The sequence below is a fragment of the Electrona antarctica genome, assembly GCF_951216825.1.
Source record: "Electrona antarctica genome assembly, chromosome: 8".
Lineage (NCBI taxonomy): Eukaryota > Metazoa > Chordata > Actinopteri > Myctophiformes > Myctophidae > Electrona > Electrona antarctica.
Window position 1 is genome coordinate 25629611 of NC_136789.1, and position 11472 is coordinate 25641082.

The 11472-nt window shown below is 42.3% G+C and overlaps 1 protein-coding gene across 1 annotated transcript; it reads left to right on the top strand.

Moving 5' to 3' along the window:
- Nucleotides 1-675: 675 nt before the first annotated feature.
- On the top strand, nt 676-11432 carry LOC306928678 (myelin protein zero-like protein 2). The gene is made up of 6 exons (XM_079508948.1): nt 676-944; nt 6106-6275; nt 6411-6621; nt 7339-7492; nt 9515-9623; nt 10052-11432. The coding sequence occupies exons 1-6, from the start codon at nt 884-886 to the stop codon at nt 10256-10258; spliced, it is 912 nt and encodes a 303-aa protein (XP_079365074.1). The 5' UTR covers nt 676-883; the 3' UTR covers nt 10259-11432.
- The last annotated feature ends 40 nt before the right edge of the window (nt 11433-11472 follow it).

The window sequence follows — 11472 nt, forward strand, 5'->3', positions numbered from 1 at the left end:
ACCACCTACCAGGGCTACCACCTTCTATTTAATTCATACTAGAAACTAACAGAATATGCAGTAGTAAAGAATTTTGCGGGGAATATTTATTTTCCACGCTTGACAGCTATGTGTATACGGGGACAACAAAGGGTCTCATATTTTATTCTCTCTTCGTAAACGGTGACAATTGTCACAAGTTACCACAACCATCGCAACAATATAGTTAAAAAGGGGGAGACCCCGTTAGGACCTTGGTTAGGACCCCGAAGATAAGGGAAAAACATGGTTTCGTTTTGTTCTACTTCTAACTGGGTATCTCAGAGAATCTGAGGGCCTCTGCTGCTAGTCTGCAGCATAGAGACTAATTTAGATTCAACATTAGGTCAGAATCCGCTATTCTTGTAATGCGGCAGTGTGGCCACGAGATGGCAGCAAATAGTCTAGGTAGAAATTGCTTGACATTATTTACTGTAGGCTACACTTTATCTGGTATTATTATGGGGAAATAATGCAGCAGCAATTTTTCCCCCAATCGTTGATGATGGGATTACTACTATTATTCCAAACGGTGTCGCCAACGCGTAGAGAATATGAAACCAAACGTGGTGTGGCTCTGCTGCAGAAACAGGTTCTACAGAATGCAGGTGCCATAAACGTCCGCCCAGAAGGCAGGACTGGAAAGGTGTGTGTGTGTGTACGGGAGGGTGACTGTTTCTCTAGTCTAAATGCGTAATCTGCTACAGTCACTACACACAGTACACACTTCCGTTCCGATTGTTCGCCATTCTGCACGGATCGAAACACGTTCATGATTGTCGAGTAAACTTATTTACATGCCCGGGACTTGAATAGAAGGTTTACCTGCCCGGAGTAAGAAGGGCAGAATAAATTAAACAGGCCTATGTATCGGATATGGATTCAGATGTGTGTTCTTTTGGGGGGAGGATACGTGGTGCTGCCAGGTGAGAGCGGAGGAACTTCCTTGTGCTTGTTTGTGCTTCTAGTGGGATTTGCTTATGTTTAACAAGTGTTTAGCAAACATTATGTTATTTGCACACTAGTGACACCAATGATTTTCAATACGTGCGATTCGTATTTAGACGATATTCCAACTTCCAACTCCAAGCAATTTGTGGTGTCTCTCTCTCACGAATATTCCCAGTAAACTTTCCTTAATTTAAATGTTTCTAAGTTTCTTTCCTAATATAGTTAAACGTCTTTATTTGGATTTATATACTTCATAGCCTACTGTGTTGTTGGAAAACAAAAGTGTTGCAATAATAATACCTAGCTTATCTAAGTTATAGACTACACTGATGTTGTCTTGTCCTACGTAGTTGTGATCGCTTTCTGCTTGAGTAGTGTTCAAACTCAGATCAGGCTGATTGATTGATTGATTGAAGTATTTATTAACAGTTTGCAGTACATTTCACATGACAGCACAACTCAATACAAAGACTGTTACTGTGGACGACACACCCCTTTTCCCCCTCACTGTATATGTTTTCTTTTCCCTTTTTACCTCCTTTTATGATGATGATTTCCTGTTTTTTGGCTATATAGAGGTGTATGTCTCTGTCATGATGAATTGAACAAGGTGGACCCTCTTGTAAAGTGTTGCTTATTGGGTCGTCCACTCACAGTTAACAGTTTTTGTATTGCGTTGTGCTTGAAATGTACTGTAATTCTGCAAACTGTTAATAAATACTTCAATCAATCAATAAAGCATTACACTTGTTTACAACAGGGTCCACCTTTTTCAATTCATCAGAACATTTAGAGACGTACACATACTTCTACACTGCTGCATGTGCCTTATTCATTGGAGCTGTTTCTATAGGCATAGTACTATTTATTGGAGTGATACTGTTGAATCAAATTCCAGTGGGCTGGGTGTGGACTGGTGAGGAGTCTTGATTTTCTGGTTGAAGACAGTGTTAAAAATGAATAGGCCTTCGTTGCCATGATGTTGTCAGATATAAGATGGAATGTGACTGGGAATGGTTAACACATTTTTTTCATTGCAGATATTTTAGTTGATATGGAGATGTCATGTGTATCCAGTATGCAGCAGCACTATTGAGTTTATGAGTAGCAACTGACTAGGCTATAGCATTGATTCATAGCCCCTTTCGGGACCCTCGGTTACCTATGATTCATATAATTTCACCTTGTTAAGAGTGCTTAGCCTCTCAAGCTGCAGATGATATAAATACATTTATGTGACTTCACTGCAGTCTTCCAATCCCCTCAGGAAATCCCCTCATAAAATGAGTGTCATGGGTCTCACAATGGGTCAGTGAGTGTGACCACTGTGGCACAACACCCATTAATTGCCAGCACCATGGTCTCATGAACCCATAAACGATATCGAACCATCTATTATTGTATAAACCACACACGAATTAGGATAAATGTTTCTTTTCTGTTTTAGAAAGAGGGCTTACGATACTCTGACTGAATGTAGTCAATCTACAAATTCCAAGAAGTTTTGTTTGGACAACATATCTACTATTTCCATTCCTGCAGTCTCCCATTTCACCCTCTGGGCTCAGTACTGTCATTAATGATTAAGCCGTGTGCAATGGCATACATACAGTACCAATATCCTCATGAACACAGCACAGGCCTCACCTGTATCTATCATCTGCCATTCGATTGCATTGTCCTGGTGTAAAGTAATAGTACATTAAAAGCAATTAAGTTTTCATGAGCCATCACTTTTTTCAGGGGGACTGCAATCACTGCATGCAAAAAGAGCTTCATGAACGTCATGAACGAGTTTTTAGGCACCATTTTACTGTCGGCAACATATTTTAGAAATACAACGAGTCAAGAACCAGTGAACACCAGAGATATGAGGCAATGCAGTTCCCATTGTAGAAATAAAGGTAATGGGTTGCACACACCAAGACTGCGTTTTTATTTTTTATTTTTGATGGAATTACAGACGTTTCGGCTATCCAGCCTTCATCAGTGTGTCACTGATGAAGGCTGGTGAAGTGTGAAGGCTGGATAGCTATCTGGAAGTTATCGCAGTTCCCCCAACTGTCAAGGACTTTTGTGGGCTTTTTGCCTTCACTAGCTAAGTAAACAGAGGAAGGAGTGAGCTGTTGTTTTGAGTGAGAATTTACATTAAGGTCATTGTGTGTGTGTGTGTGTGTGTGTGTGTGTGTGTGTGTGTGTGTGTGTGTGTGTGTGTGTGTGTGTGTGTGTGTGTGTGTGTGTGTGTGTGTGTGTGTGTGTGTGTGTGTGTGTGTGTGTGTGTGTGTGTGTGTGTGTGTGTGTGTGTGTGTGTGTGTGTGTGTGTTTTATCTGTGGAACCGAGTCAAACTAAATGTAATGCCTCAACTCCTGCATTCCAAGTGCTTAAGGGTGCGGGTCCCCAGTTCAAATATGATTAATTTGGAGGGTCACGGGCACAGCCTGAAAAGGTTGAGAACCACTGCTTTAGATTAGATGGCCTTAGGCTGCGACAGCAAGGGGGTTGCTGTGCTCAATGTAGGAGTCAGCTGGGCACGTGGGTGAGGGCAACCTCACGCTTCAAGCTCTATCCTGTTCTTTCTCTGACATTTATACTGGGCTTCCTTTAAGCAGAAATGCAAACAATAGAGGGTATGCGCATGCTTAAAGTGAATGGCACATCGAGTGGCAAATTGAGTGGCAAAGCAACATGCAAAGTGAGTTTAACATTGTTTAACGTTGTTTAATGCAATCAGATATGACTTTTCTGTTTGGATGCATGCTTTTCAAGGCCAGAAAATAGTTCTTTGCCACTCAGTAGGCATTCCTGCATAACTTCCGGGTTTGATGATGATGTCACACGCATACCCTCTATATGAATGTATGTGATCTGGAATGAAATGCGTTTTATTTAGCAAATGAGGCATACCTGTGTGTGCGTGCGCATATTTTTATAACTAGACCTGTACGTGCCCGCCGGCCATCGGCCTACTTGAGAACGATGCAACTTGGGGACCTAATAATACCCGTTGTCAACTTGTCATCGCACCCGTTTTAACTGTGTCTGTGTCCCACATGGAGATCTCTGTATCTGCTGGTCTGCCTGTGTCTGAAGAGTGCAAACTGACTGTGAAAAGTGGAGTGGTTAAGTAATCAATTTGCAGGTGTGGGGTTGCCATGGCAATCAATTGGCTGAGGCGAAGGATGGAAATTGCACAGGTGAGGGGACTTTGGCTCATTAGGCCCACTGGCAGAGCCTGACCAGAGCCTGTTGTGGTGGTTCTGGAGAACCGTGGGTCCGACCGACTCGATACCGGGCACTGCACTCCCTGCGGGGGTGTGGGACGTGTGTGTCGAATTTGAAGTCGGTGGGGCAAACGGTTCTCGAGTTATGTGCATTACAACCGTACGCACGCATGCAGACAGAGACGTGGCACATTTATAGTAGGACTAGACCTGTACGTGCCCGTCGCAATCGGTCACCGACCTACTTGGGAATGATGCAACTTGGGAACCTAATGATATACGTTGTCATAGCACCCGTCAGCTGGTGTCCCACATGGAGATCTGTGTATGTGCCTGTGTGTGAAGACTACAAACTGAAAAAAGTGTATTTGGCAATCAATTCGGCCCACTGGCAGAGCCTGATTGGTTGAGCCTCAATTAGCTGAGGCAGAGGCTGGAAATAGAGACACACGGGGACTACAAATTTCACGCCCCCAAATGAGACAGCGGCCCCACTTCTGGTCCGTTTCAACTGTGTACTGTAGCTGCCAATGCAATCCCTATGAGAGGCATCATAAAATACCCTAATTTCACTGGTTCATTACTGAGGCTATAGCGATTTTTTTTGTGTTCTAATAAAGTGTCCCATATGTTTAATTTGTCCTTTTCAATGTCACATACCTGCCATTTCAATATACATCCTACAATGTACTATAATATACTCCATCAGTTTGTGAAAAGTGCTAGCATTGTAAATCTCAAGTCAAAGTGGTCGCACGGTATATACGTCACGGATGCATCCCTTGAGGTTTTCAATACCCAGATGTATTTGTTGTATTTCGTTTTATATGCTATGTATTTGTTGAAAATGATCTAAACAGCATCTTGCAAGACTATTATTAATACTCATCTGGAGAATTCACTAGGTAGTTGAAAATGTCAGGATGTCACTCCTCCATTTATCTGGGTTATTTTCCCATGCAACTATTCAGCAAAGTTAATTATACAAGTTGACAGCGGTAAAACACACCGTCGGAGCTCCGTGGTAGGTAGAACATATATAGTAATCCTGTGACATGTTCAAAATATAGACATGAATAACAAGTCAGTCGGGATCGGGATGTATATTGAGAATTCCACTCTTCAAAGTCGGCGCTCGTAGCCTCGTAAAGGCAGTGACGTCCCGTAAAAGCGACAGGTTCTCTGTCTGCCGTCAACCCTCTGCTCCGTTAACATTATGGGTAACTCATTCAAGTGGTAAATTAAATGTGAAATGCATCCTCTATTGAGAAAACAACAATATATGTTGACAAAGACACTTCATACATTTGAATATTTTTATTCAAATCAATATAGTCTTCAGTTCATTTCATATTATTTTAAAAGTAGGCTAACTACAGTTGAATTCCAATGGACTTCTATGGGCTGGCCTGCAGTATAACGGACCAGAAGTGGGGACGCTGTCTCATTTGGGGGCGTGACATTTGTAGTCCCCGTGTGTCTCTATTGCACAGGTGAAAGGAGTTGGCCTCATTAGGCCCACTGGCAGAGCCTGAGCAGAGCCTTTTGTGGTGGTTCTGGAGAAGCGTGGGTCCGACCGACTCGATACCGGGCACTGCACTCCCTGTGGTGGTGTGGAACACGTGTGTCGAATTTTAAGTCGGTGGGTCAAACGGTTCTCGAGTTACGTGCATTACAACCGTATACGCACGTGCACACACGTACGCACACAGAGACGTGACGCAGGATGATAGAAAGAATCAAGGACTTTCAAAGCTGTGTGTGTGTGTGTGTGTGTGAGTGTGTGAGTGAGTGAGTGAGTGAGTGAGTGAGTGAGAGAGTGAGAGCGTGCGACAGACACTTTGCAAGAGTGCATATCTTCTTTTGTGTGCATTTCTGTGCCGTTAAGTTCTCTCTCACTGGCGTGTTGGACAGGGCTGCTGCAGGTCAACGGGATAGAGATCTTCACTTCAAGTGAGGTGGAAGCAGTGAACGGGACCAATGTCAGACTGAAATGCACCTTTAAGTCCAAACTCCCGATTTCATCCAACACTGTGACTGTATCCTGGACCTTTCATCCCCTGGCCCCAGGACCAGAGGAGTCTGTGTGTGACAACCGTGATCTTTATAAAATCCACCCACACATTTTAATATTCCACACTATTTTGCCTGTGTTGCATCTGCACGTTGTTAATGTGTGTGTGTGTGTGTGTGCGCGTGTGTTTGTGCATGTATGCTAGGTGTACTACTATCAGGAGACAGCATATCCTCCCACAGGCGGGCGTTTTAAAGGCCATGCCGTGTGGTCAGGGGACATTGCGAAGCAAGACGCCTCCATCACGCTGCATCAGGTTCCGCCTACCTTCAATGGCACCTACATCTGCCAGGTGCAGAACAAGCCAGACGTGCACGGCAAAAATGGAGAGATCGTGCTTAAGGTCGTCAGCAAAGGTCAGTTCGCAAGTCCTGCTGGTTGACAACAATTGTATCTTTACTTGACCCAACTGTAGGCAAATATTATAATTTATGGCCTGTTTTATACTTAATTCTATGGCACAATGGTGGCATGGAGAAAAAAAAGGGGGGGAAATAACCCGACACACTGTGAGCTTATAGATTTGCTACCGTCACTATGTTTAAAAAATAATCACACCTGTGTGAACTGAGTGGTGCAACTCCCCTCTCCCCTTACCCCCCCACCCCCCCTATCTCTCTCTATCTCTCTCATTAGCAGGCAACAGTGCAGCACTATCTCTCTCTCTCTGTTTCTGGCACAACAGCGCCACTTTTGCCCCTACTGGTACTCATAGTCACATAGGTCAACACGGACATTGTCACATAGGTTAACACGGACATTGCTGTTCCTTGGAGTGGTTGCACCACTCAAAAAAGATTAATTAATCGTATAAGCAAGGCAAACATTTGCCCTGCCTTAATAGAGGGTATGCGCATGCATAACGTGAATGGCAAATTGAGTGGAAAAGTGAGTTTAACGTCATTTAACATTGTTTAATGCAATCAGATAGGCCTTTTCTGTTTGGATGGATGGGCTGTCAAGCCAGCAAGTAGGGTTTTTTTTGCCACTCAGTAGGTGTTCCTGCATATCTTCAGGGTATGATGATGATGTCATGCGCATACCCTCAATTGTGCCTGTATGCTTCTTTGCAGTGGCCCTTTCTGACTTGGGAATCCTGGCAGCAGCGGTGGGAGGAGCCTGTGGGTTAATCCTAATCATTTTGGGCATATTTGTGTGGGTGAGGTACTACCGGAAGAGACCGTCCTCCGACGCGGATGTGGAGATGCATGGAAAGACCACAGTGTGGTGAGAGCACCTGCTCCTCTTCTCTCTCCTTCTACCGATGGGTGTGCGGAGTCTGCAGGGGTTGACTTTGTGGAAAGACTGGTTGGGTGTTTGGAATGGCCTTTTTTCTACCCCCCCCCCCCCCCCCCCCCCCCGCCCTATTGTGAACCTGCCAGAAGTCTTGTAGTTTACACCAGTATTAGGGTTAATGTGCACTTATTGTTTACTTTAATCATACGGCAGGTCTTTTAAGCACACTGGATATTTTACCTTTTTAATGATTGTAGACAGAGTTACTGTTCTTCTTACTACTGATTTTCATGGTTTTTATCATTGTTTTTAAGTCACAGTGTACAGACATGGATATGGTGGGAGGAGTTTTCTAACAAAAGTGCCGTTCTTGAAGCTTGTTCACTGACCTCAATTCACAGCAGTAGAGCTACAAGTACTAAAGAGGCTCTTAGACTGGTTCCCAAACACTGGGTTTTTGGGATCCATTTGTGGATCGCGAACGCGTTTAAAGTGACTGCCATTATTTTGTATTATCCTTTAAAAAATGCACAAAATAATAAAAAAAAAAAGATTTGTCTTCTTAATCATCTGATAAATACAAGTAAAAAATAATCCGAATCAAGAAATTCCATTAATTGGAAAACAAATGTTTAAGAAACAGTGAAAATAGCTGTTCTACAAGCACAGTTCTGCTTGTAGATCTGCTATTTTCACTAGTTTGGGTCCCAGGAGACATATTTTTTTCTTTTGCGTCTTGAGCTAAAAGGTTTGGAAACCACTGCTTTAGACAGCCCTTTATTATAAATGACTGAATTACTCTCAACAAATGAAGAATGCTACAAAGGGTTATTATTAAAGCAATATGTTTAACCACACAATTTGTCATCTGTTTGCAAATCTACTCACATTCATGGGATGACATAGTATCTATCTACAGTATATAATTGGTGCAAATTTGACTGCAAATTGATCCCTAAAAGTAAGCGAAATACTCTCTTAGTCTAACTGCTGTGAATTGAGGAAGGTCAGTTATTTTGCCTTATGTGCTTGTGTCTGCCTTATGTGCCTGTGTCTGTGGGTTTAAGTGCAGAGGACAAAAGCAGGTGCAGATGAAGGTTTTCCTTACTTTGACAAAAACAAAACACAAATACAGCCAAAATAAGATTTTTTTCAACATAACAGACAACCTACCTACCTTCAACTGTGTACTATGCAGTATAAGAAGGAATTAGTGCCTCAAGGCCAGTGACTATGATGTTTTTGATGATAAAATAGAAAAACAGGAGAGCTATACCAGGGCATTGACATGGTCTTGTTGGTTCAACAAAGTGGAAAAACATCCATATCTGCTTTTGATATGGATGTTCTTTTCAAAAAGATGAGCCCAAGCCACTCACAGAATACTCTATTATGAAGTAGCCTGGTATTAAAGGTTTTTAACTTTATGATTGACTATCTTTTTTATGATGATGTTAAATTAACTAATATTATAGTAAAGTAATCATGTGTCCACTGATGGACCCCTTGCGTCAGTTCTTTGTGGTGGTCTGACTCTGGAGGTAAGATACTATGTCTGGGTTCATTCCAAGTCAAGAAGTCTGGATATTGGATTCTCCGGGGTTTCTACTCTTCTCTCTTTCTGTTCTGCTTTTGGACGTTTGGTGAGGTAAACTAACACTTATTACAACATTTATTACATCTTGGATGGGATATCCATCTAGGGGTGCAAGAAGGAAACACAGGGGTCAGTTGGTGTTTTTTCTGGGCTGTTTTAAAAGGCTGTTTCTGTTCAATCACCGCAGATGCTGCCTAGACTAGATTCAGAGAAAACATCCTTTTAAAACCGGGACTACCTTTTACGCAGAGCCTCGGTTTCGATGGGCACTGATGGGACACTTGTTTTACAGCGCCGGATACTACTAGTAGGGCGGTGTTATATAACCTCACAAAGACTATGCCTAAACCTAACCCTAACCTCAGTAAAACTATGCCTAAACCTAACCCTAACCTGTAAAACAAGCGCCCCCTCAGCGACCATCGACTCCCAGGCTCTGCGAAAAAGGTCATCCCTTTTAAAACCGCCCAGAAACAGGAACTGGACTCCTGTGTTTCCTTCTTCCGATTGGCTACGGCCGATCACGTGACACGCGCATTGACACTGGGTTACAGGTGCATGATGGGAAGCAGAGTTTTTTGTCCTGCTAGATGTGAACCTCTAGTTTATTACATCTTGGATGGGATATCCATCTAGGGATGCAAGAGTTAATCGAACTAATCCTTTCAACCAATTGTAAGACATACTATCGATAATCAATAATTTAATTAAATAATCCATTAGTATCCCTATTTGGGCATGTTATAGGCGAATAGTTAAAAAGGAAAAAAAAAGAAGTGTAGCCAATGTTTTGAGCTATTTTAACTTATTTTTGCACGATCCCATTGTGCGACAAATAATGCTTAAGTTGTTCATCGATTTGTTTTGTAATTATTTTTATAAATATGCATCTCGATTATTATATTAATTGAAAAATGAATCTATAGAATAATTGTGAGGAAAAGCCCTAATAGCCGTCAACATCTCTATGTGTGGGGGTTCATGCATGTTATTTGTTTGTGGGGTTCATCAGTAACCTCGAGGAGGCAATTCATCTGAAAACAGTGGAGAGTTCAGATGGAGAGTCGGAAGCAAGCAGTGGAGATGATGAAGAGAAGGGAGACGGTGGAGAAGAGGCGGATGATGACGACGACGACGGCGGCGGAGATGATGACGATTGATTGATTGATTTCAGGTTCACTCTTGATGGGGTAAAACCTTTCCTGTCATATCACTATATAACTATAAAATGAATGCCGAAGGAGAAGGGATCGACACTGGATCAGCTCGGACAGTTTAAGCCAGAGACATGAAGATTGCAAGATGGAATCGTCAGTCATTTCTTGTACTAGAACCTGAATAAAAAAGGCTTAAAGTGTCCGAGCTGCTCCCGTGTCTATCTATCTATCCCTTCTTCTGCAACTGTTGTCCCTGCTGCCCTGCTCCTGTGACGCACCGGCCTAGCAGCATTAGGCAACAGATCCAAACTTGGAAATGTGAATTTACATTCTGGGCAGGTGGAACACAGTTTATTTTATATATTTTTTTTAATGTATAATATTGCATTCAGATAATTTCAAACAGTTGCTCACAGTGGGTAATACTGTTAGATTTTAATACACATTCCCATTTTTTTCCCAACTTGCACTACACACACATACACACGTGTGGCGGGGGCTCGTTAGAAATTGAATGTAAGAATCATTGCAGCCCTTTAAATGTTATTGCCTAATGCCCTCCATGAACCTATCCACTGTCATCAATGGTCCACCAGTGTAGTATTAACCAGAAAACAAATTCATTGTGCAAATTATTTTATTCTTAGATTTTGTCAATTTTGTTCCTGAATAAGCATCATGCATTTTTTATAAATTGTCTTTACTTTCAACTGTTTCAAATATATATTTATTTTAATATATGTTTTTGTCCCGTGTTGTGAAATATACATGTTATAAGCCACTCCTAGACAATAAAAATCCTTTCCCGTTAATGTATCCCATTGTAACTCGGGAGTGTACAAATGGATGGAACATTTGAATACATCTGTAAACTCTCAAGGTCATTTCACACCGTCTGCGAACGGCGTGCGTCAAAATACTTGATTTGATGGGAAAGTTGTGGCAACAACGTTTTACTCTATCGGTATCTCTGTGAGAGAGTGACTGTCGTGCCCAATTATGCATTAGAAAGTCTGTTAGCCCTGTTAATGAATGAACAGATGTGGAAATGTTGGCCTAAGCTACTGTGAGTGACCACCACAGTCTATATGTGATGGGCATAAGGCCTAAGCTACTGTGAGTGACCACCACAGTCTATATGTGATGGGCATAAGGCCTAAGCTACTGTGAGTGACCACCACAGTCTATATGTGATGGGCATAAGGCCTAAGCTACTG